This window comes from Drosophila kikkawai, chromosome 3R (assembly GCF_030179895.1).
Source record: "Drosophila kikkawai strain 14028-0561.14 chromosome 3R, DkikHiC1v2, whole genome shotgun sequence".
NCBI lineage: Eukaryota > Metazoa > Arthropoda > Insecta > Diptera > Drosophilidae > Drosophila > Drosophila kikkawai.
In genome coordinates, this window is record NC_091731.1 from 22,201,342 (window position 1) to 22,226,497 (window position 25,156).

Genomic DNA, 25,156 nt, shown 5'->3' on the forward strand with positions numbered 1-25,156 from the left:
AGTTTCTCGGTTCGTAGAAAGGAGCTCAGGCCATTATGGCTTCCATCGAAGTGATTTTTACTGTGCGCTGCTTGTGCGCGGCCTGTTTGTTAGCCTGATGTCTGAGCACACCTCTTATTATACTTACCACACCACACACACCTCTGCGAATTATAAACGTCCGTGTTCGGCAACTAGCGGCTGTTCAAATTGCAAAATATACAATGCGTTCCTCCTCCGTCCTCACACACACGCAACAGGAGGAGCACCCAGTGCCTCGCTCCTGCTCCTGCTCCAGCACCTCTCCAAACACCAAACACCACCGAGTTTAATTTGATTTCGATTCCGCGCGGAGGAAGCAGAGATCTCCTCTGGTCGAGCCCGGCCTGCCAGGCGGCTTAATCATTTACCCACGTCCACTCCTTGGGAGCCTCTCGTTCGCTGTCATGAAATGGGTTATGATTTAAATTCGCTGCGATGGCTGTGGTGTGAATGATATAAGCCGGGCGAAAGAGCTGACGATGTTCATTCTCACCTCGTCGACACTAACGATTGAGCCGACCGATGCCCATTTAATAGGGGCAGTAGGAAATCCGCCTCTGGGGCCGCCGAGTGCACTATCCACAGCATCTAGGGCCGACTGCTTTTTCCCCTTTATTTTTATTGTTGGAGTAATAAAAACTGGATATAATATCATCAACACCACGCTTATATAGCAGCGTTTTTCCACATGGGAACGTGGATAAAAATTCTAAAGAACCTCTTTTAATTTATTCAATAAGAGTGAAGGAATATGTGGTAGATACTATTTGGGGGGAAATGTTATAGAAAAATATTTAAAGGTAGTGTTTTCCTTAAAGAATTTAGTTAATATCTAAGTTAAGATCAAGTTTTATATTTGAAAATATTAACCCCCCAAAAAGGACACTTATTCTTTTTAGACAGTGCATAATGTTACTAACTTTTTGGTGTTGTAAATGTTAAATGTTAAACTACATATTTTAATAAATCAGTTTATACCTTCAAAATTATCCAATAACATATCAAAAATTCCCGAAACTAAATGCAAATTGAAAACCCAAAGACCCAAAACGATCGCCAGCGAGATTCCAACTGGGCAATATTCTTTAGCATTCTCTCCTATACTGCAGGTAGAAGCATGAAGACTGCACTTAAGCTTTGTCGGAAAGATTCATACGAATATACATACATCCCAGGCATACAAGCAGACATCCTCGGGGTAAACACAACTCAACTCCTCAAATTAGTGTGTTAGCCTTCAATAAATTGGCGGCCTGTTGTGTTCAAACATTTATTTCTTGCGAGTATAAAGCAATACAAAGCAGACAAAATCCCAACACATAGGAAAAATAAATACTGACGGTTATTATCCCGACACCATACAGAGATCTTGTCTTCGCTGCCAACTTGTATTTTTTTGTTCCTTTTTCTTGAATCAAGATAATACTGCTAAATATGTTATTTGGCCTCTAAAACATGTGATGGGTATTATCCGCTTATGTTCGCCACTTTCAGATATTTAATTACGAGTATTGCAAGGGCTTTTTAGCACTATTGCCGCGACTGACCACTGACCACTGGCCACTCTCTACGACACTTCATCGGTTCTTCCTCAAAAGCAATCTTCTTCGTCGGGCAGAGCAGCCGAGAAGCTGCCTCGAGACGGAAATAACTAAATTGATTTAGTTTATGGGGTCGAACAGCTTTCATCTCGGCGCTGCAAATTTCGGTGTGTTAAATAGCAGCCGACAGGAAAGAAAAGAGGAGAAAAACTTATCGATGGGTGATTACCAAGTACCGAGCACCGAGTAGTTGTTTTTTGAGTAAAAGGTTCCGCACACACACCGATTTCAACAGCTTTGCGTTAATGGTCAAGTGTACTTTTTTACACAGTTTTTACGGGCGATCTTGACGTGACCATCTGGCTGCTTACATGTTGGCATCCTTGACACTAAGAAGACCGCAAAAGATCGAATTTATTTCAAATTTGTACCATTGCACCATGACGAACATCAATGAGGCATTATTACTGTACCATTAAAGGCTTTTTAGGCAAAAAAGAGGCATCTACAATATAAATCTGCAGCTCAGGCTATCACCAGACGAAACTATCGGGAAAAATTCGCATTAATTTTAAAATTTGCTAAAACTTTTTATACAAGTTTTTTTGTATTTATTTGCTATCTTAAAATCTTCTAATTTCTTTAATTAAGCAAGAGATTTTGTAAATGAAAAATAGTATTTAAAACCTGGTACATTTTATGTATATTGAGGGAAAAGTTCGATAAGATATATTTACAAAAATATTGCGCTCAATATAAATTCAAAAATATTGTAAAGTTTGTTTATCGAGAATTTTGCATTATTTTTTGTTCACTTTAAATTTTAACTAGGATAATTGTTCTTCTAGAAAAAAAACTCAAATACCTCAAGGTTTTTATAAAAGCAGCTGAATTTAAAACACAACAAAATATATATAGTGTATACATATATACCTCTGGTCAAACAGGAAAAAGGTTTATCGGATTGTCGGGGCTCCGCCTTTTCAACAACCAAAGAGTAAATACAATTGATATAAAAGCGATAGAAACCATTTCAACCAAAAATAAGCTTGCCTGAACACATTTAAAAATTAACAAGAAAGAAAGGTAACTTTAGCAAGCCGATGTTTGTATTCCCTTGCAGCTAAGAATTGGATCAGGGAAAATTTATAGTCAGCAAGCCAAAAATGCATTAATTTTAATTCTGCAAGCTGTTCTGAATTAGTTTTTATAAGGTTTATAAGTCTGCAAACTTATATAATTAAAAAAAAATTAAAAATGTGAATTTTTGACAATTTTAACGATGTAACCTCTCATATAATTTTTTAAATTGCTAAAAAGCTTTTACCTTCGGACATGGCAAAAAAGACTCGGGTGTTTTTGCTGTTCAAGAATAAATGTATTTAATTTATGGTTTCGAAAATGACTCCTTCACTGCTCAAAGGGGTTTTCAAATTGGAATATTTATCCAAAAATGTTATATGATAATTTTTGTGAAATTTAAAGCATAAAAAACCCATAAGTATGGCAAAAAAGCATTAATTCCAATTTAAAAATAGTTTTTGTGTTAGATGTTGAACAGATTCGGCCGTTGATGCTATTTTATAGGGTCGGAAATTACTCTAATACCCTGCAAGGGTTTAAAATTGTAGACTTGGAGATGGTTTTGTTTGATTGTTTACATAAATGAGTATTTTTAAGTAAGTATTTTTATTTAAATTTAGTTTAGTTAGCTATTGCTAGTGTTTCCCTTACAGAACAGAGACTCTAAAATACATCACTTTGAAATATAAAGGTATTTTTTAATTAAGTTCTTAAATGAGTTTCTTTCTTTCGGAGAAAGGAGAATGTAATAAGGTAGGTAACGATAAAGTTTTAATATGTTGTGAGAAAGAAAGAGAAAGGCCATTGTTCTGCTACTTGAGCACGTCTCTATTAGCTCGTTAGCATTAGGTCTGCGTTTGAGGATTGTAAGCGTGCTGCCTTATAACTAGTTTCGTTTATGTGAGTTTTAGTTGATTTAGACATGTGTTCATCTGTTTCAATCTGCTAAAGCAAACTTGAGTGTATTTAAATAAATTATTGGTGGAGGCAAACCCGATCAGGCGACTATATCAAAATATCCCTAAAATCATTACATTAATAAGTCTTTCAAATTACCATAAACGTGTTCTTTTTTACTTAAAATTATTGACTATTCCGAGCGTTTTGGCATATTTTGTTTGCTTGTCCCATTATAAATAATTATGGTAATTATTAAAGGCAATTAAAGTGAGCCCTGCATGCCCTGCGAGGAAATAAATCGAATGAAGGCTCCTTGACTTCTTGACCAGCCGACGACAGCAGTGATGTTTATATATTATATATATATTTTTCGACTAATTACTTTATAAAAATAATAATAATAAAAACGAACAAAAAAACATTAAATCAAATGGATATAAATTAAATAAGATTTTTAAACATAAGTGTGGAGACTTTAACATTAGGTGAAAACGCCTAGATTTAGGTCTTTAATATTTCTTTAAAATACAAGATAATATTAAAATAAGATATTATTATTTTATTGGTTTATATTGAGTATTTTATTTAAATATTAATGTTACGTACTTATTTTACTTTTTATTTTAAATACAAATATAACTGATAGATTCCAAAAAATGGTTCAATTCAAAATAAATTTAATTTGATATATGTACATATTGTAGTTATTAACATTATTAATTATTTTTAATATGTATCCTTAAAATTATTAAATTGAACTTTCAATTTAAAATATTTCCATAAGCAAACCATACCTAAATAACTATTCATTATTATTAATTTTTCCCCAAATTTGGCCGGTTTTCCCCCTATAAACACATAATTTTAGCTAAGTAACAAAGGAACACGTATTTATGTGTTCCCCAGTGATATGTTTAACTTTATCTGGTAAACATACTTATATCAGAAAATACATACATTTGCTTTCATAATTCATATTTCAATTCCATGCAAAAGCCAAAAACAATTTGAATCATTTTATGGCCGAATATAATGCAATGGGAAGTGAAATACGAGCGTTTCCTTTATTATTTCATGTTCTGGCACGCCCCCAATTCATATAAAATAAACAGGTATTGACAAAAGCTTGCAAATCAAGGCAGGGGCTTTGCCTTTTTCCCCGAGCCCGGGGTACGAGGTACGAGGTAGGAGGCAGGAGGCATTGTGCTTTTTCAGCACGCATGCACTATCTCACTGAAAATTGAAAATGGCGAAGGAAAAAAATGGGGCCGCGTTTCGTTGCCTTGTTGTCTCTGGGAACAAAACGCTTTTCCGCCACGCTCCCGCTGTTGGGCCACCTTGTGGTGCATGGGTGTAATCGCGGGCCCGATGATTGGTCGCGACTCCCTGAGCAACCCACTCGGAGCTTCGGCGTAAACAACACACCTTCGACTGCCATTGGGTACGCGGCCCAGACAAGGACGACCAGACCTGATACCTGTTTACCCAGCAATGCCGGACCGCTTGCCTTCTCGCTCGCAATATGTATGTATAACACTGGACGACTGATGGCCAACTCTCCGATCCGGTCTTGCTCTCAGCGCGCCTCAGCTCGAGCCCGAGCCAGAGCTCGTTCTTCCTTCCATAAAACATGAAGTTTGGCTGCCCCTCGCATTAGTCTTAACGCTGCTGCCGACGAGTGAACATCGCTGCTCCGAGCAAAGTAAAGTTAACTGAAGTCAGAATAAAGTAAAGGGGACTGCTGCGGACGACCGACTGTGTGAAATTTTAAACGACGTCCCAATGCCACGCCCATTGAAAATGTCTTACGGTGATCAGAAGCCTCCATACTCGTACATATCATTAACGGCCATGGCCATTATACACTCGCCGCAACGACTGCTGCCGCTCAGTGAGATATATCGATTTATTATGGAGCAGTTCCCCTATTACCGGAAAAATACGCAAAAATGGCAAAACTCATTGCGCCACAATTTGAGTTTCAACGATTGTTTCATCAAAGTGCCCCGTAATGTGACAAAGGCGGGCAAGGGATCCTACTGGACGCTCCATCCCATGGCCTTTGATATGTTCGAGAACGGGAGCCTGCTGCGGAGACGCAAGCGATTCCGGGTCAAGCAGCTCGAGAAGGATCTATCAAATTGGAAACTAGCAGCCGCTGCCGCCGCCGCCGCCGCCAACAACGACATGGTGTCCCATTACATGGACGATCAGCTAACGCAATTGGGTTTTGTTGAACCACCAAGGAGTGCTCCTCTTCCTACCAACTACGATCTCGGGAATGCCTCGGTTCCTGCCATATCAACCTACAAGGCACCGCCGCCGCCACCGCCGTCTATAGTTCCATCGTTGAGTCAGTCGCCGGCGGTTCGTCCTAAGCGTGCATTCACCATCGAGAGTCTGATAGCTCCGGATCCCAAGGGATTAGTGCATTTGGACTACGGAAGTCCCGTTGCCGACGGGTTGAAGAAGCCCCTGTTCAACTTGCCATTTAACTTCAACGAACTGGCCGCGCAGTACCACATGTACTTTCCCAACTTCCTGTACAACAGCCAATACGGAAATATGCCCTGCTATCACAAAACGCCGCCGCTCTTTCACAACGGCCCCTTGCCGGTATTTTGAAAGTATTTGAAAAGTGTTTTAAGCTCTAGAGCCCAACTGACTAGCTGTCCCATTATTATAGTCTTATGTTATTTACTTGTGTACTCATTTTAATTTTAAAATACATATACTGTAAACGATTGAATTTAGACGATCTCTAAAGTCAATAAAAAGAACTACGCGTCATATTAAACGTAGAAATTGTGATCACTTTTTCAGGATTATAGTTTTCTTAGAGGGGAAAACGAAAAAAAAAACAGTTAAACCAAAAAGTTTAGTGCTATAATTACAGTTTTGGCAGTGAAGCGTCAGACTTTACTTTCTGCAAAAAAACAGTGTGTGTACACAAGCACGAAACATCTAATCTGTTGTTTGTTGCCATAGATAATTATAGCTGGAAAACAAACTACAGGTTGTAAGTAAATAGACCTCGATTAATTCGATTACAGGTCGAAAATAGGTCCGCAATGGTTAAGTTGCCTTCCTACCTACCTCGTTTGGCAAATCATTTGCATCCCACACATGCACATACTACACCTTGGAGTTGCTATTGTTTCCCATTAGCTGTCAATCATCCTTACGTACATATGTTTGACTTCAACCCCAGTCGGAAGACTTGGCTCTTGTTACCCATCTACCATCCACATACATAAACCATAAACTACTGCAGCGAAGAGGCAAAGAAGAGCGGGGACCACGGTCGATACGGCGGCGAATGTTAGTTGTTATGTCTTACAAGAAAGGACGGCTGGATTCAACATTCGATTTGGAAAATACCCTGTAAACAGGACAAAAACTTCATCTACATACAAAATGAGGCAACACACTGAATAGTTAATATCTAAGGTTGGCAAGAAAAAATATTTATTTAAATAATGAACACCAATGTTAAACTTGATCAACGTACATTTGTTTTGCCAATTACCGATCGCAAATAAACAGCTTGAATTACGGATGTCTCTATTTTGATCTGAACTAAATTATAAATAAAATGTATATCTAACAAATATTTGTTAGCTAGAATCATGAAGCTAAAATAATAACCAATTAAAGTCATCGTTGCTTATCTATTATATAGGTACACAATATATATAATAAACAGGTTTTAATTATAAACAAAAAAAAAGGAAGCTACCTTTGCAACTTACAATTAGGATCAGGGTAATTGTAAGTTGCATTAAATGCATTATTTTAATTCTAAAAACTTTTCTGTGTTGGTTTTTATTATTGGATTTAAAAATTTCACAACAAAGTTTATTAATAGAAAAAAAAAAAAAACAATAAAATTAAATAAAAAATTAATATTGATCAAGAATATATGTACATATGTGACTTATAGGGTCGAAAGTGACTCTTTTTACTGCGTTACTAACTTCCGACTTAAATTATTAACTGCATATGAAATTTAGGTAATCCTTAGGCTTGTAAACAAAAAAAAACATTAAATATATAATTTCTTTTATAAACGATGATATATTTATGTATGTTCCTCCAGGAATATGGTTGTTTTGTGAATGTTTTCCAGAAATTAATTCATATAAATGTATATGCTTTACTTTACCTCAATAGATAGTGTATGTGCTTAATCCAGCGGATCGACGTTTTACTAATACCCTCAAAACACGGCACTTTTCATTTTCCGGGAGAGTTTCCGTTCTATGGTGGCCTCCACGCTGCGTACTTTTAGGTGTTGGCTTAATAATCCCAATTATAAAGGTGTGAGTAAGCCATGGCACATTATAGTATCCTCTAATTTTAGCATATTCGACCAAATATTTGCATATGCCTGCATTTACATAGGTACATATGTACATACATACATATGTACAAGGACAGAAGTTACCTCCATAAATTATAATGTGCATATGTATGCATGTGCGTAATGTGAGTTAGATCAAAGCCTGTTTATTTTGGTATATATAAAAGGTGATATGTATTGTAAACACTCGGATCCTATTGCGAAGTTTACTTACCCAGTTTAACAGCGCCTTGATGATGTATGTATGTACAATCTTTTCCCAACAAGATCTTCCTTCGTACATGCATATGTACATACATGCATACAAGTGCAAATTAGCGTTATCAGCCGAACTTGGACACATTAAGGACATCCAGGTAATTGTCGACAATCAAAAGAATTGATGACCTCCACAGAGATTGTTACTTTTCAATTATTTAAAACAAACATTAATTTGGCAGCAGAAAAGTAGATTAGACTCACAAACACAGGATTAAAATATCACAACAAATTGATGATCGATAAGTAATCGGAATGGTGAAGTAGAAAAAATGCCGATTTCAGGATTTAGGGGAACAGGAACACCAATTATTTCCATAATTAATAGACACAAAAGCTTGTTTACATAGTCTTTAGTTTTAATTTGTATGAAACAGCTTTAATTTAATTTCTTTTATAAACGAAAATAAATAATAATAAATAAAGCTAAAAATATGACACACAATGAATAAACATATATATATATATTGAACAAAAAATTTAATTTAAAAAATTTGATATGTTCAGATTTGTAATTGAAAATGTATAATTTATTTATAATGATTACAAAATTAAAATTGTTGTCTATATATGTATTTATTACATGAATATGTACGTATTGTACATAATGTCGCACAGAAAATACCCACTTTTATAATATGAATTTGTTAAATTTATTTATATGAAAGCCCATTGGGCTGCAAAATTAGTTTTATTTTTTTAATTTAATTATTTTCTCTTCGTTGCAATTCCGTTTCGTTCCCACAAAGTAGACTGTCGATTTGCTAACATTTTCCCCTCGTTCCTTACACGGTCACACTTTAATACCGAAAGTTCCGTTGTTTTTTAGGGCGTTTTTGCCATCTTGCTTCTTTGTGGTTGTTTGCCTATCTACATTGCCGTTTTTTGTAAATGTGAGTGTACCAAATTTCAGTAACACAATTTAACATTTAGGCGTTCGATTATGGTGAATCTTGTGTCCGAATTAAAAATGAAATGTCTGTCTTGTCACCCCGTCGCCTAGCCCACTGACAAGTTGCACACAAATAGCCCCCAAATAGCGCAGCTCCGCCACTTCGTTTGTCCTTTGTTGATGGTATCGCGCACCGAGAGACGAGACCCAAAGAAAAGAAAAGAGAACCGAAGAAAAGAAAAGAAAACTTGCATTCCGTTGAAGAGGCATTCGACACTGAGCAGCTAGCGAGCATGTTCAGTATAAGCGAGCTGTGCTGCATGTTCTGCTGCCCACCATGCCCCGGCCCCATTGCGGCCAAGTTGGCCTTCCAGCCACCGGAGCCCACGTACAAGCTGACTCCGGCGGACGACACGAACATTAGGTACAACCTGCAGCTCTTTGACCGCGCCGAGTGGCAGTATTCCGAGCGGGAGAAATCGAAAGTGGAGGCCTTCTTCACGCGCACGTCGCGTGGCAACCTGATTACCTGCATCTATGTCAGGTGCAGCAAGAACGCCAAGTACACGCTGCTCTTCTCCCACGGGAATGCCGTGGACCTTGGCCAGATGAGTAGCTTCTACCTGACACTCGGCTCGCAGATCAACTGCAACATCTTTGGATACGACTACTCCGGCTACGGCATGAGTGGCGGGAAGCCATCCGAAAAGAATCTGTATGCGGACATAGAGGCGGCCTGGCAGGCGATGCGAACTCGGTAAGGATGGCAATATCTATATTTTGATATATCCATTCTTGACCACATTTTCCTCGCTCCTTAGGTTCAACATCAGCCCGGAGACAATAATCCTGTACGGTCAGAGCATTGGCACCGTGCCGACTGTTGATTTGGCTTCGCGTCACGAAGTCGGAGCTGTGATACTCCACTCGCCGCTGATGTCGGGCCTGAGAGTGGTGTTTAGAAACACAAAGAGAACCTGGTTCTTCGACGCCTTTCCCAGGTGAGTGTCGGCGTTCGTTGATTTGCGATCAAAACGGCATCTGATCTTATCTGGTTTTCGAACAGCATTGATAAGGTGGCTAAGGTGAAGGCTCCGGTTCTGGTTATTCATGGAACCGACGACGAGGTCATCGACTTTTCCCATGGCATCGGAATCTACGAGCGGTGTCCTAAGACAGTGGAGCCGTTCTGGGTGGAGGTAATTATGAGTATTTATTTCTATTTTACGTTGATTGATTGGCTTGCCCCAGCCCCAGAGCAAGTTATTGTAGTTGTGTGTGAGCTTTTGTAATAGAAAAATTATTATAATTAATTATAATAGCTAGGCATTGCCACCGAGCTTATTGGTGTTCATAGGCAAACTCAACATAATAATATTAAAAAAATGTTCTACTCTTATTTACAAACCGAGATTATTGAGACTTTAATAATTACAAATTAAATAATTGGCCATAAAACTAATTACTGTGATTTTTCAGGGCGCTGGACATAATGATGTTGAACTGCATCCACATTATTACGAGCGACTGCGCAAATTCCTGTCGGTGGAGCTCATCAAATGACAATTAAAGAATAATGTCGATGGAGGCGTTAGCGACACTACTTCCGGTGTAATAACCAATTCAAACCCTGCCGCAGCTAGTGTGTCCCTAAGTTCAAAGCATCCAAATCCTGTAGCGGCTGCAGGCGGAGGCGGAGGCGAAACAAGTAAAAAAAGTGTGGAAGCAAATAACAAACGGATTGAAAACGATGGTTTGTAAATGAAACATATATTATATAGCAGCTCACATTAATACATACATTCGAGAATTGCATTTTAACAAAGATTATACACATGAATATATATACATAGGTAACAATTAGTTGTGAGGAGGTTTGTACCGAGATCCCCCTATATATATTTACAGCATTGTGATCCTGGTCCCCGTATTAATTCAATAAGCCTAGGTCATATCATTTAACTTAAACTTGTACATGATAATTCATAACATAATATTCGGTAGATGAAATCAAAACAAGTAACAAAAACAAACGACATTCGGTTTGAAAATGAATATTAAGCAATACGCTTCATCAGTAATATGGTTTTATTATGTAAGGACAAAAAGTTTGAATAAAGCAATCTTTTGATACTTTGAAAGTTTACCTTTTACTCGTAAGGATGCAATTTTATTAAAACTCTTTACCAATTATTATCTCGATGGCCTTTTCTCTTCTCTTACGCTTGCTCTTCTTCTCTTATAAGCCCCCTGTTTTTGGAGTTTATCTAATCCGTATGTTCGGTCTTTTTGCAGGTGCCTCAAATTCCAGCCAGAGCTCTACCAAAGCTCTGGAGCAGAAGTTTCTTTAGCATAAACAGTCGGGCTCGTATTCCAAAGCCCAACCCTTCTCACCACAGCTCTCAAAAGTTGAGTTATCAAATAAATCGTGCGGAAACAGCAGACATAACAAGCAAATTAGGAATGAAGACCCACCATTAACTGATCTGAAGTCGAATGGCTTCTTTGTTTCTCGATTAAAGCAACCAAATATCGCTCCAACACTTCCAGTACTCTCTCCACATTCACCGATGAATGCAAACATATATTTAAATAGCCAGCATGCCCAACTTTCCGGTCGATATTTAAACAACAAGGTGTCCCAACAAACCGATGCCGTGGATAGTGTTAAAGGAGTGGCATCGAACAGATCTCTAAAGGACAAAGGTCAGAACGTTTTATCCACTTCATCGACAACAATAAAGTGCAACTGTGAGAAGTCCCTCAAGTCCAATGGATCCGACTCGGAAACCAACGACGAAATCAAAATCAAATTCAGTTCAGAAGCGAGTAACAGCTGTGTAGATGATCCCAGCAAGGGCTGCTTGCAATTAAAGTGTGCCGTGTCTCCGAAGCTGTCATTGCATAAAAGTGGCTTTCAACAGGCCATCATAATATCCGATGAGAGCGAAATCAGAAAATCACCGCGAACAGCTTCCCGTAACACAAAACAGCTCGCCAGCAGTGCAGACAATCAATTTTACCGCCAACTTACTCACAAAATTAGCAAATCCGAGCAAACTTCGCCCAACAATGTGGAGATGGATAAGGCAAACTTTTTATACGAAACGAATAACAGAAGTACGGGCTGTTTGGTCTATCCATCGGATCCTTGGATTAAGAATGCGGACATTAAAAGCAGCATCTCACCCAAAGCGGAAAAGCATTTAAACTTGCATCACAACATAGATCCTTGGGTCAGGCGGCAAACTCAAGAAGAAGCCACCGTAGAGGTGGCAACACGGCTTCCCAAAAAGAATATCTATCGCGAAAAATCTCTCTCTTCCATAAACAATAAACTGCTGTCAACCAGGACTGAGAAATCCAAGTGCGTTAAGCCACAACTGAAGCATTCGAAAACTGCAATTGATGATCCAACCGATGATCACGAACACGTGTTTTTAAAAGAGCCAGGACTGCTTTTTGCCCCGTTTTCCCCACAACACCGCAACTCATCGCATAAGGCTTGGTCCCTGGACCAAAGTAAATCCGCCAGCTACATACCCGATAAAGTCAAGGAGATTTCCAGCCCGTTACCGAACCATGTTAGAAAATCAGTATATCAGAATAATAATAGCAACTTACTTTGTCCGAACGATCTGGCACTGCACTCTAGGCACAGCTCCCTATCGATTCCCACTCAATCCAAGGAGGAGCTTCCTCTCAATATTCGTCGGCTATCTGAGCAGATTCGCGAGCCGCCGTTGGAGAGAAACTTGTCGTTGTCTCTCAGCGATCGGAACGTTAGTAAAGTGCCAGCTTGTGGCGACCGGGAACCACAGAAGACGAAAATGCCAGATAGATTTCATGCGAATAGGGATGCCGCTGTGCAGAGTGCAGAGAGCCACCATGAAGACTTTGTCTCTTTGAAACGAGCCCCCAAAGATTCCGCATCTGTTAATAATGTAAAGCCCTTTACGACTACTTATAAGCCTGATCCACTTCTAGAAACCACCTGTTAAAACCATTCGCTAGGAAGCCGTCAGCCGAAAGCCGATATTCAAGTGTCTCTGCATAGCTCATTTATAGGTCATCAAACCACAAAAACATATAGTATGTCTTATATATAAATATATCAATCGAATCTAAATATGAATATAATAAAACATTAATACGACTATTTTTAGTAGTACTTTAAGTTTGAAATTTTTACAGTGATTTTGCATTTATATTAAGTAACAACACGATTGATAATCGCCCTGCCAACAATGGGGCTGAATTCTAGGCTTAACAACATTCGCAAGCATATATATATGTGTGTAATAGTGTATTTTCTCCTCATTTTTTGTCATTTTACATATTTGTTGTAATACATTTTATAGTAATAATAAAATCTTTATAAAGTGCTAAGTGAATAACGTAATTCTTCGGACTGTTTTGGGGTTCCTCTGCAGTAAAGCTTCAGTTATCGCAGCTGGTTTTTTATATTGAGTTGGATTGTGGAGATAAAGTGACTGCATAAATAAACAAAACTTTCACATTGCGTAACATATATTTTTTTATTTCTTGTAATACCCTACCAAAGAGTATTTCCATTTGCGAAAAGCATAGAAACTAGCATTTACAATGGCTTATTTTTTATATAGAGCAGCCAACTAAAGTGTCTAAAATTTGGTGAAGCCCACGCAAGGCAAACTCTATTAACGTTGACACCATAATTACAGTCGACTTGGCCTTTCACCGAAATAAACAAATAAATAAATTAAGTTGTCTTTGGATACAGCCAATATAGTGTTTATTGATATCACGAACAATTCGGAAAGTATTTATTATATAATCTTCAACTCGTATAAAGGCAGTCTGCCGAGCAGATAAAAGACAGTTGTTGCTGGTGCCTTGTGAAATACATTTATCGATCTTTTACGAAATGTTAGGCTTAAGAGTAATATTTGCTCTAAATACTATTTTATTTGGAGCTATCCATGGAGAGTGTGCTCGTTCGGTGCCAGAAGTAAGCAATGATAATTTAAAAACTTCCCTTATTCAAGCACAATCAATTGGAAGAATCGTTAACCGCCAAAGCCACAAGGAAATAAATCAAAACCCTGTACAAGTCAGTTTTGGAAACGATATAACTCGCGCCTCAAACATTGATACAGGGTATCCATGTGTCCATGAGGTGCCTCAGATGAACGTCATTGAAAACCCTCCAGTTACACGAACTGAGTTTGTAACCCAGATCAACAGTCACTCTACGTTTTCAGCTGGATTTCCAATGCAAATTCAGAACCCACGTCCAGCCCAGCACATTCATTACCATTACCTTGTTCCCAATGAGACTCCTACAAGACCCAGCATAACATATGCATCTCAGTCGGATTTAAATACAGAAAATAAATATTTTCTGACTACTGCAATACCTACATCGTACATAAACGAGCATTACAATCAGCTTCAGCATAGCAATCAAGAAGTATTGCCGAGCAACCCTTTATACTCATCTGCAAACCATAATGGAAACCTTTACGATTCCCCGGACGAGCATCAAGCTCAGGGCTCAGAAAATACCTCGTTCTACGAAGCCATAAGAAGTCCAAACGAAGTTTTGAGAGAAAAAACTTCAAGTCAAAGTCAAGAAGCAATTCCAAATACGATTAAGCCGGAAATTGTTTTAAAAGAGCAACCCAATCAAAGCCAACAAGCAGCTGTTCCTACCACAAAAGTGCCAGTTTACTTTATCAAATACCACGGCAATGCAGATATTAAAACAACAACGTTTCCACCAAACCATAAGCCAGATGATTCTTCAGATACGATTACTGATGGCAGCGGCTTAATAGACATACGGTCTGGAAACGAAGATAAAAACACCGTGGATACTCAAGACGAGTCCAATGAATACTCGGCATACAATGTCCCCTTAAATTAATAACAACAACAATTTATTTAACATATTGTAAACAATTAAAATTTAAGAAAACAATAAAAATAAACGAAAATATAAGAATTAGCTTTAAAGATTCTCCTTACTCGCTGCGTGTCTCCTTTAACAGCTCTGAAAGCTTTAGGAAAGAGTTTTCCAAATCGCTCGATGGAGTGATATTTACGCAAGGAATATTCGGAGGGCAGCCCACCGATAGATCCCCCGCCTTTAAGACCTCTAATTTATTGGCATAAGTCCTAGAGAATTCATCTGTACGTAGATATTGGGGTTTCATCAGCTTCATAACTTCATTCTAAATAGAAAATATAATTATTTACAAGAACAAATTACAAAGAAGTTAAGAAATACCTCCTTTGAGAAGCCTATATACTGAACCAGAGGATGATAGCTAAAGAATTCATAGGTTCCCTTTATGGTGGGAAGAAAGAAGCCTTTAACACAATATTGACTATTTTCCGGAATGTTTATCACTCCGCCCACTGGCGAACTCATTAGCCTGTAAGCCCTCTGTGAGGTTTTGAGATTTTCCACTAGCTCCTCGGCTGTTCTTTCTTCTTCGCTGTTCTCCGCACATTTGGAAACCATCTCGGGACTGTCAGAACTCTTGGTGCTTTGACTCATCTGTGTGAAAATTGTTAGTTTGTAAATTGAATGAAAAGCATAATCATACTGAGTTACCATTTTACTCAATGAAGTTTTGCTTTCCTCCAAAACTTCTAAAATAAATAATGTGCTCTCCTCATCATCGGGTTTGTCGTCTTTAAATAAACCATTTTCATAATGGGGAGCAAAGGCCAATAGCAGGTCCTCAGATAGTTTCTGAGCAGGTCCACCACCACAAAGTCGAGATCTTTTCTCCGAGTCTTTATGCTGTAAAAATAATATAATATATATAATTTATTACGCAGATATGACAGAACTTTCTATTTACCTCGCCCAAAGAACAATCGTCGTCATCCACTTCATGATTACAGGACCAATCGGTACTGGCAGCCATCAAGTCCTCCGGTTTTGGCTTGAAACACTTGCACCAGCAGGTCAAGGGATAAATAATAAAGAAGAAAACATTCACAATAAATATTCGAATCCTGGATGAGCAAGCATAATATCTGCCAGGCTGAACAGTCTCGAATCCATATTGATCTATCGATCGAATACAGAGACCAAAAATGGCTTTCAAAAGACCTGTGGAATAATTTTTATTTAAATTAGAAAATACTGTAAGGCTTTTTTAAAAAGCTTACCGAAAATAAGCAACCAAATAAAAAGAATTAAAATAACAGTTTGAATTTTATAAAATATGTTGAAAGATGTTTTCTTACGACTGTCACACGACAAGTCAGTGATGCAAACATCGTTTCTTTCATTTCCGGGCGGGCAATTGTATATGAGTCCTGCATCCTCCTGCGCCCTACGGCTCATTCTCTCGCAGATGTTGTAATTTACAAAAGTTTGTAACTTTTCCATGCAATGACAGCGACATCGCCCAATGCAGAAGCACCTTGAGTGAACTTTAATGTCCATGGTCCTCTTGGCAATAATACCGGCCTTTATATCAGATGACTTCAAAAAGAAGCTTTTATTGGAATTATTCAAGTCGGATTCCTTTACAACCACTGTAGTTTTTAATATACTTTAGAATTGTTCAAAAACTCTGAGTTTTCACTTACCATCACAAGTAAATTTCTTGTTTTTCTTTGCGCTATTTATAAATGGTAGTAAAAAGGTAACATTTTGGCCAATATCTGGCAGTAATTGCCTTCTGATACTAGTCGTACTTAAAGCACTTTTGGAAAGGGGACAATTATAAACATATATGGAGTATTCATGTGCCTCTAGGCCCTTGTTAATAACATCGATTGAAATTTGTATGGCATCCTTTGTAGTAGCATCGGTAACAATGCTGAATATCTTTACCACATGCCTTTTTTTCACCATAAAAGCATTTTCCCGAAAGGGAATCTTGACTTTTATACTAAACTCTAAGGGTATAACCAAAGGTAAATATAAATAAATAAAATTTGAATTTAAATAGGTCTTACCTGGAACTCTTTCCCCTCGAATGTTTAGGCAAATATTCTTGTCGTTATGGGGACACATTTGTAAAGCTTTCATGGTTACTGGAAAATAACCCAGGCTGTCAATACCTTTAATGGCATCCTCTTCGAAATCCTTTATTTCACGAGTGGCAAGGTCCTTCCTAGAACTGCCAATCAGAAAGCTTTTCCCAATGTTATTCTGCAATTCCGTTAACGTCTCTAAGCTCCTTGTCTCGGCCAGTTGGCCATCACTTTTTAAAGGAATAAAAAGTTTGTGATCTGAAAACCTTGCAGATTTTTCCTGCCGCAATGTTCCAACGCGTGTAGAAAATACCATGGACATATTTTTATTTGCAAATATTCCTGACACACTATCAAGCCTGAAATATATATGGAATAGGATTTTAAAACTTATAAATATACGGATAAGGATAAAATTTCTCCTAAAAATTCCACGGTACGAATTCTGGGACATATTAGTATAATTTTTATACCCTTGCAGGGTATTATAATTTCAGTCAGAAGTTTGCAACGCAGTGAAGGAGACGTTTCCGACCCTATAAAGTATATATATTCTTGATCAGCATCAACAGCCGAGTCGATCTAGCCATGTCCGTCTGTCCGTCTGTCCGTCCGTCTGTCCGTCTGTCCGTCTGTCCGTCCGTCTGTCCGTTTCTACGCAAACTAGTCCCTCAGTTTTAAAGCTATCTGAATGAAACTTTGCATATAGTCTTCTATATACTCTCACTGCTATATATGTCGGAACGGGCCGGATCGGACGACTATATCATATAGCTGCCATACAAATGTTCAATAAATTTTTAGAAAAATAATTTTAACTTGGCTGTTTTTCAATATTATTCCACCATTTTTGGGATGAAGCCTTTTTTTATTATTCCAGAATTTTGGTAAAAATTTTATGAAAATCTGACCACTATATCTTATAGCTGCCATAGGAACGATCGGGAAATTAATCGAAAAAAATTATAACTTCGTTGTTTTTCAACGTATTTTAATCTACTTTGACACATGAGCTTCTGGTATTATTTCAAAATTTTGGTAAAAATTTTATGACAATCGGACGACTATATCTTATAGCTGCCATAGGAACGATAGGGAAAGTAATAGAAAAAATTATAACTTCGTTGTTTTTCAATGTATTTTCATCTACTCTGAGATATGAGCTTTACTTATTATTATAGAATTTTGGTATACATTTTATGAAAGTCGGACAACTATATCATATAGCAGCCATAGAAGCGATCAGATGTAGAGAAAATGTAAAGCTGGGAATGTATAACTGTAACTGTCAAACTGCAAACATAATAAGTATAGGTAAAATGGTATGTAACTCAGTTTAGTGTCTGTTTTCGGCATTATAATTTATGACATAAATATGAAAACCAATCTGCAAGGGTATACAAACTTCGGCGTGCCGAAGTTAGCTTTCTTTCTTGTTTTTCTCTTGAAATATATATTTTTCTTTAAGACTTACCTTACAATGGGAACAATCCTCCACCAGGTATTATGGCGTCTCCTGAAAACCCGCAGCTGAGTTGTTAAATATGGAATGGGACTGTTCATGTTGAACACGCCATAATTGATGTCTTCCTTACTAAAAGTATAAACAAACAATTAGCGAAAAAAATATTTACAATAAAAATTGTTAAAAAACAATACCTCTGATTAAGAGCTCGGGATAACTTGGAGACTTCACAGTTGCATACGCTGGGATTGCTTACGCATCCGCAGGACTGAGCAGCCAGGTTACCTTCACGGTTTACCTTGCACTTTTCACATGGTATTGCATCCTCTGATGTTAATGGCTGAACGCTTTCCGCTTTTACCATTTGAACCTCAGAATCAAGACTGCCAGGTGGGGATTTTCCTTCTCCTTTTTTGTTCTTTCCTCCACAAGTATCACAGGGAATGACATCGTTCAGTTTTTCTGGTGCATTAAACTCTTCCAGTTTACTTTCGGAGCTTTTTGGTTCTATCAAGGCACTGCAAAATCTTGCTGGGGGCTTTTCATCCTTCTTTTTATTCTTCCCACCACAAGTATCGCATGGAACCTCGCCATTCTCTTCAATTTTTTGTAAACTGAACCCATCTTTCATATATTGATTTGCATCTCTATTTTCTCTAGTATGCCAGCTTCGTCTAATTCTTTTAAAATTTCGAGGTACAGGTCTGTAAGGGTTAGCCCTGGGATAAGATGACAACGGTTTCCTCTGAGGAAACTTTGACTGTGAATATGGTTGACCGAGATCGGAATATAAATCTTTGGGATTGAAATTATGTGGCATACTTTGAAAATTATTCAAATCAAATTGTTGGGCATTTTTAGAAATATAAGTATCTGTATGAAAAATATTAGGTTTAGGGTAAATGTCTAATTAGAAAACTAAAGGAAACCTACTTTCCAGATCTCCAGGCTTTATATTATATGGTATAGTATGAGCATTTTGGCCATTGTATGTTTGATCATTTTTATAATTATTATTCTCTGTTATATAAATACAAGATTTAAATGTAAAGAATGAATATAACATATAATAAAACAATAACTTACTCCGTAGACCCTCCCTCATGTGTTTGTTTATAATAAAATCAATTTCAGTTTGGTTCAACATATAATTATTATAATTGGGAGTACTGCTCGCACGTGAATTAGCATTAAGCAGATTATATTCCTTGGAATATGGAACATTACTAGTTCCGGAATGACTCTTCATTGGTTCATTGAATTTAAATTTCTCCCTTTCTCCGCTGCTTAGATAATTTAGTCTAGATCTATTCTGTGCTGCCCTAGCATTAAAATATAAATTTTTGATGTCCTGTTCCGAAACTTGTGGTAGGTCATTTCTATTGTAAATATTATTCTCAGTTGTCTTAGTAATGGAATATTTATTTTTAATGTCTAGTCCAGGAGCTCTTCCTTGGGTTAGGTAATTTGCATTATAATTATTATGTTTAGAACCTATCCTTTGTGGTCGATCATAAATAATGTTTTTTTCTTTTTGAACATTATAGTATTCATTTTTTCTGTCAAGTTCAGGAAATCTTCCTTGTGGTAGATAGTTTCCTTTATAAATATTATCAGATTTCATAGGATTATAAAATTTATTTTCTATGTCATATTCAGGAAATATTCCTTGTGGAAAATAATTTTCCATTTTCTCAGTTTTCTCAGTTTTCTGGATGTAATGTTCACCTTTTCTGTCATGTTCAAGATCTCTTTCCTCTGGTAGATCACTTCCTTTATAAATATTTTCATCTGTCTTAGCACTATAATAGTCATTTTTTCGGCCATGTTCAGCAACTATTCCTTTTGGTAGATTATTTTCTATATAATTATTATTCTTTTCAGCTTGAACATTATAATATTCATTTTTTCTGTCAAGTTCACGAATTCTTTGTGGATTATAATTTTCTATATTAATATTATTCTCAGTTGTCTTGGCATTATACGGCTCATCTTTTCTGTAATGTTGAGAACCTCTTCCTTCTGGTAGATCATTTTCTTTATAAATATTTTTTTCGGCTACATTAGCATTATAATATTCATTATTTCTGTCATTACCCGGTAGATTATTTCCTTTATTAACATTATGCTCAGTTGACTTGGCATTATAGTATTCATTATTGATGTCATGTTCAGGATCTCTTCTTTGTGGTAGATCACTTTTCATATAAATATTACTGAGAGCATTATTATATTCGTTTTTTCTGTCAAGTTCAGGAACTTGTGGTGATAAGTAATTTTCATTATACATGTTTTCAGTTGTCTTGGCATTATAATATTTATTTTTAATGTCCTGTTCAGTTGTCTTGGCATTATAATATTTGTTTTTAATGTCCTGTTCAGAACCTCTTCCCTGTGGCAGGTTATTTTCTTTATAAATATTATTTTGTGCTTTATTAAAATTATAATAATTATTTGTTATGTCATGTTCAGGAACTTTTTCTTGTGGTATATCATTTTTTATATAAATACTATTCTCAGTTCCCTTGACATTATTAAATTCATTATTTCTTTCTTGTTCAGGAACTTTTTCTTGTAAAAGATAATTTTCCTTATAAATATTATTAGGTTCATCTTTACTGTCATGATCAGAAACACTTCCTTCTGTTAGATAATTTTCCTTATAAATAATATTCTCGTCTGTCTTAGCTTTATTATATTCATTTTTTCTGTCATGTTCAGGAACTCTTTCTTGCGGTAGATCACTCCCTTTATAAATATTCTCGTCTGTTTTAGTATTATAATATTCATTTTTGATATCAAATTCGGGAAATCTTTCTTGTGGTAGGCCACTTTGTTTATAAATATTATTCTCATTTGTCTTGACACCTTTTCTGTCATGTTCAATAACTCTTTCCTCTGGTAGATAATATCCTTTAGAAATATTCTCAGCTGTCTTAGCAGCATAATATTCATTTCTAATATCTTGTTCTGGAACTCTTTCTTCTGGTAGGTTACAAAATTTGGTTTCTGCTGTCTTGGCATTATATTCATTTGTTCTTTCATGTTCAGGAGCTCCTTCTTCTGACTGATTTTCCGTATAAATATTATACTCAGCTGTCTTAGCATTATAATGTTCATTTCTTGTTTCATGTTCAGGAATTTTTTCTTGAGGAATATTTTCGGTTGTCTTAGTATTATAATATTCATTTTTTAATTGCAGTTCAGAAAATCTTTCTTGAGGTAGGTAATTTTCTTTATAAATACTATTCTCAGTTGTCGTGACATAATGTTTATCATTTCTGTCATGTTCAGAAACTTTTTCTTCTGCTTGATCAGCTGTCTTTGCGTTATAATATTTATTTTTAATGTCCTGTTCAGGGGATTTTTCTTGTGATAGCTCATTTCCAGTGTTAATATTATATTCTGCTGCTTTCATATTATAATATTCATTTTTTCTGTCATGTTCAGGAGTTCTTTCTTCTGGCGGATTGTTGCCCGTATTAATTTCATTCTCAGCTGTCTTAGCATTATAATGTTCATCTTTTCTATCATTTAAATCGGTTGGAACATTGAGAGGTGGCCTAGGATCATATCTGTAATGTTGCCTTTCGTTTGGAGCATTATCTGAATTAAATAGGCTATTATAGGGAAGCTTGAACCTATTCTGTACTGGTTTATTTTCTTGTGGAAAATCGAGGGATTTAAAATTGTGATATTCTTCTTTCTCGGGTGGAAAACTCTTTAGACTCTGAGTTCTAGGAGAGAGATAATTTCCATTCGAATTAGAACCGACAGTATTAGGATGGCTTTCATTTCGTGTGTTAAAACCAGGCTTATAGTTTTTAATTACTTCTAAGATGTCTTTCTTTTGATTTCCCAGTTGTATTTTATGAAATCTAAATATAAACATATATATAAGAATAAAAATAAATAAATAATGTAGTAGAGCTGTAAAGTCGACAGCCTCGACTTTGTAATACCCGCCCATTAATTCTAGTTGAAAAATCATTTCCCACAACGAATGAACTTACTGCGGAAATTCTTTATCCTTTGTATTATCCGAATACCTTTCAGATTTTTGGTGGTAATCTCTTTCCTTCCCGTTCTGGTAAATCTTGTTCTGCGAATTCTGTAAGTAACATTTCCAAATTTATCAAATTCTTAAGAATTTACCTTTAATCTTACCGTGTCAAGAATTTGTTTATCCCAAGAATTGCTATTTTGCACAGATGCCTCCGTATGTCTTTCTATTTGCTTAATTTTATTTCGATCGTTCATATTCATTTCTCGATTATAAAGCTGATAAGACCTAAGTGAACTTTTCTTTTCATCCTGCTTCTTATTAAATTTTGGGATTCTGTTGTGACAAAGCCCTCGTATCCGATCTGCAACTTAAAACGTTTAGAAAATGCATAAAATTATAAAAAAAATCATTATATTAATTACTTTTCTTTAAGAGCGGATCTCTAATTTCAATTAATCCAAGGGTTGAAATTTCACTTTGACTAAATAACGGTTTTTCGTGAACCCAGGTTGCATCCTGTCCTGGCGATTTCTGAAGAAGAGCAATGTTGAACCCTACAGATTTTTTACTAGTATATACTAGCCCTTGATTTCTCTTCACTGAAATTAGAGTGGAATCATAGCACTATATACAGGAAAGGGATATATTTTGTTACTCACTTCTAGAAGGATCGCCACTTTCATTACGAGATGGAGAATCTTCACAATTCTTGATAACATATTCGCTTGGATTTTCAAGTTTGTGATCTTTTATATTTATATTTTGAAGGTCCTTGACTTCGTCATATTTTTTCAAATTTAAGATTTCAGGAGAGTCCTTAGATTCACCAGATTGGATACTTTGAGTTTCATCGGCATTTTCTTGTTCATTTATATTTATTGTTTCGTTAGTTGTACTCGATAGTAAGCCATGACTGACTACGTTTTCTACGGTGGGATGTTCATCTTCCTGTTCTTTCATATTTATTGAAGGAAGAGCTCCATCAGTATTAGCTGATTGAGATTCTTGAGCATCCTTGGCATTATCTTCGGTGGGTTCTTTATCTTTACGTTCCTTCATGTTTATTGAAGGGATAGGTTCGTTGTTCTGATCAGATGGTGAACCTTGAGGGTCCTTGTCATTTTCACTTTCCTTCATATTTCTTGAGGGCTCAGGTTCGTTGTTCTGTTCAGATGGTGGACCTTGAACGTCCTTGTCATTTTCACTTTCCTTCATATTTAATGAAGGCTCAGGTTCGTTGTTCTGATCAGATGGTGAACCTTGACCTTCCTTGTCATCTTCACTTTCCTTTATATTTATTGAAGGGTTAGGTTCGTTGACGTTGCCAGATGGAGAACTTTGAAGGGCCTTGACCTGTTCACTTTCTTTCATACTTATTACAGATTCGTTAGATAGTGAGTCCGGACTCTCCTTGTCGTCATCTTCGGTGGGTTGTTCATCTTCCCCTTCTTTCATGTTCATAGAAGAAAGAGGCTCGTCTGTATTAGGAGCTTGGAAGTCTTCAACGTTTTTGGTATCATCATCGGTGGCTTTTTCATTTTCACGCTCGTTTATGTTTATTGAAGGACCAGGTTCGTTGTTCTGATCAGATGGTGAACCTTGAACGTCCTTGTCATTACTTTCCTTCATATTTATTAATGGATTAGGTTCGTTAGTCTTACTAGAAGCCATGACGTTTTTTGTGGGTTGTTCATCTTCCCGTTCTGTCATATTCACTGAAGGGCGAGGATCGTCAGTCTTAGCAGATTGAGAGCCTTGAGCGTCCTTGGCGTCATCTTCGGTGGGTTGTTGATTTTTACGTTCGTTCATATTTATTAAAGGATCAGGTTCTTTATTCTGATCAGGTGGAGAACCTTGAACGTCCTTGCCATCTTCAACTCCCTTAATAGTAGGGTTTGGTGCGCTAGTGTTATCGGATGAAGAACCTTGAACGACCTTGACATCATCTTCGGAGAGTAGTTCACCTTCAGGTTCTTTCATGTTTAAAGAAGGACGGGGTTCGTCAGTCTTATGCGTAGGGAGGCCTTGAACGTCCTTGACCTCTTGCCTTACTTTCATTTTCATTGAAGGACGAGTTTCGTTAGCCTTACTAGACGGTGAGCCTTCGCGGTCCTTGACATCATCTTTAGTGGGTGTTTCATTCCTGAACTCCTGATGCTTAATTGACTAAAAAATAGTTTTAATTACTAACCCAATGTGTAAGGATACATTTTAATTTATACAGACTTCTTCATACTGAAGAGGATACATGACAACTGGCTCGCCCCGACCCACGACTATCAAATAGGGGGATATTATTTTTAGAACCGCTCGCCTTGTCGGATCGTACACTTCATCGAGTATCCAAGAGTCCTCCATATTGTTCAAGTCAACGCTTGGGTTCATGTGAATATTAATAATTAAATGCGGCTCGCATGTGTTATTTACGCTGTTTTCAGGGCACTTGATTAGAATTGCGTTTATGTCTTCAGATATCATTGATTCGGGGTTACTTTTGGCTAATGTAATAGGAATATTTTTAAGAATTATAAAAATGAATACTAGAAATATTGGATTTTTCATTTTAGTTGCATTTTTTACTTATTTCTAACCATTCAATTTGTTTTTAAAATTATTTAACAGGCTTACTGGGTTTCAAGTAAAA

The 25,156-nt window shown here is 36.8% G+C and overlaps 5 protein-coding genes across 7 annotated transcripts; 4 read left to right on the forward strand and 1 right to left on the reverse strand.

Moving 5' to 3' along the window:
• Positions 1–5,252: 5,252 nt before the first annotated feature.
• Positions 5,253–6,206, forward strand: fd96Cb (forkhead domain 96Cb). The gene has a single exon (XM_017165288.2). It carries the CDS (start codon positions 5,328–5,330, stop codon positions 6,168–6,170), a length of 843 nt encoding a protein of 280 aa, XP_017020777.1. The 5' UTR covers positions 5,253–5,327; the 3' UTR covers positions 6,171–6,206.
• A 2,713-nt stretch (positions 6,207–8,919) lies between these two features.
• LOC108073511 (alpha/beta hydrolase domain-containing protein 17B) lies at positions 8,920–10,888 on the forward strand. Its single transcript, XM_017165183.3, is given in 5 exon segments — positions 8,920–9,059; positions 9,170–9,815; positions 9,880–10,059; positions 10,125–10,257; positions 10,538–10,888. Coding segments are annotated over 4 exon segments (1,059 nt in total). The 5' UTR covers positions 8,920–9,059; positions 9,170–9,351; the 3' UTR covers positions 10,820–10,888.
• On the forward strand, positions 10,672–13,393 carry LOC108073279 (uncharacterized). The gene is made up of 2 exons (XM_070286612.1): positions 10,672–10,811; positions 11,354–13,393. The coding sequence occupies exon 2, from the start codon at positions 11,629–11,631 to the stop codon at positions 13,057–13,059; it is 1,431 nt and encodes a 476-aa protein (XP_070142713.1). The 5' UTR covers positions 10,672–10,811; positions 11,354–11,628; the 3' UTR covers positions 13,060–13,393.
• A 571-nt stretch (positions 13,394–13,964) lies between these two features.
• On the forward strand, positions 13,965–14,967 carry LOC108073278 (uncharacterized). Its single transcript, XM_017164834.2, has one exon. The coding sequence runs from the start codon at positions 13,965–13,967 to the stop codon at positions 14,964–14,966; it is 1,002 nt and encodes a 333-aa protein (XP_017020323.1). The 3' UTR covers position 14,967.
• LOC108073277 (uncharacterized) lies at positions 14,958–25,140 on the reverse strand. Of its 3 annotated transcripts, XM_070286451.1 has the most exons (18): positions 24,739–25,139; positions 23,172–24,678; positions 22,935–23,111; positions 22,674–22,879; positions 22,520–22,617; positions 21,733–22,384; positions 20,842–20,907; positions 19,593–20,799; positions 19,440–19,526; positions 18,701–19,379; positions 18,516–18,635; positions 17,024–17,400; positions 16,652–16,963; positions 16,226–16,597; positions 15,913–16,166; positions 15,660–15,851; positions 15,330–15,602; positions 14,958–15,273 (listed from the first exon to the last, which is right to left on the reverse strand). In XM_070286451.1, exons 1-18 carry the CDS (start codon positions 25,072–25,074, stop codon positions 15,064–15,066), a joined length of 7,125 nt encoding a protein of 2,374 aa, XP_070142552.1. In that variant the 5' UTR covers positions 25,075–25,139; the 3' UTR covers positions 14,958–15,063. The 3 variants fall into 3 exon arrangements, with proteins under 3 accessions (XP_070142552.1, XP_070142551.1, XP_041630445.2); XM_070286450.1 differs by having other exon boundaries at positions 19,593–22,384; positions 22,674–22,873; positions 24,739–25,140; XM_041774511.2 differs by having other exon boundaries at positions 19,593–22,384; positions 24,739–25,140.
• Positions 25,141–25,156: the final 16 nt, after the last annotated feature.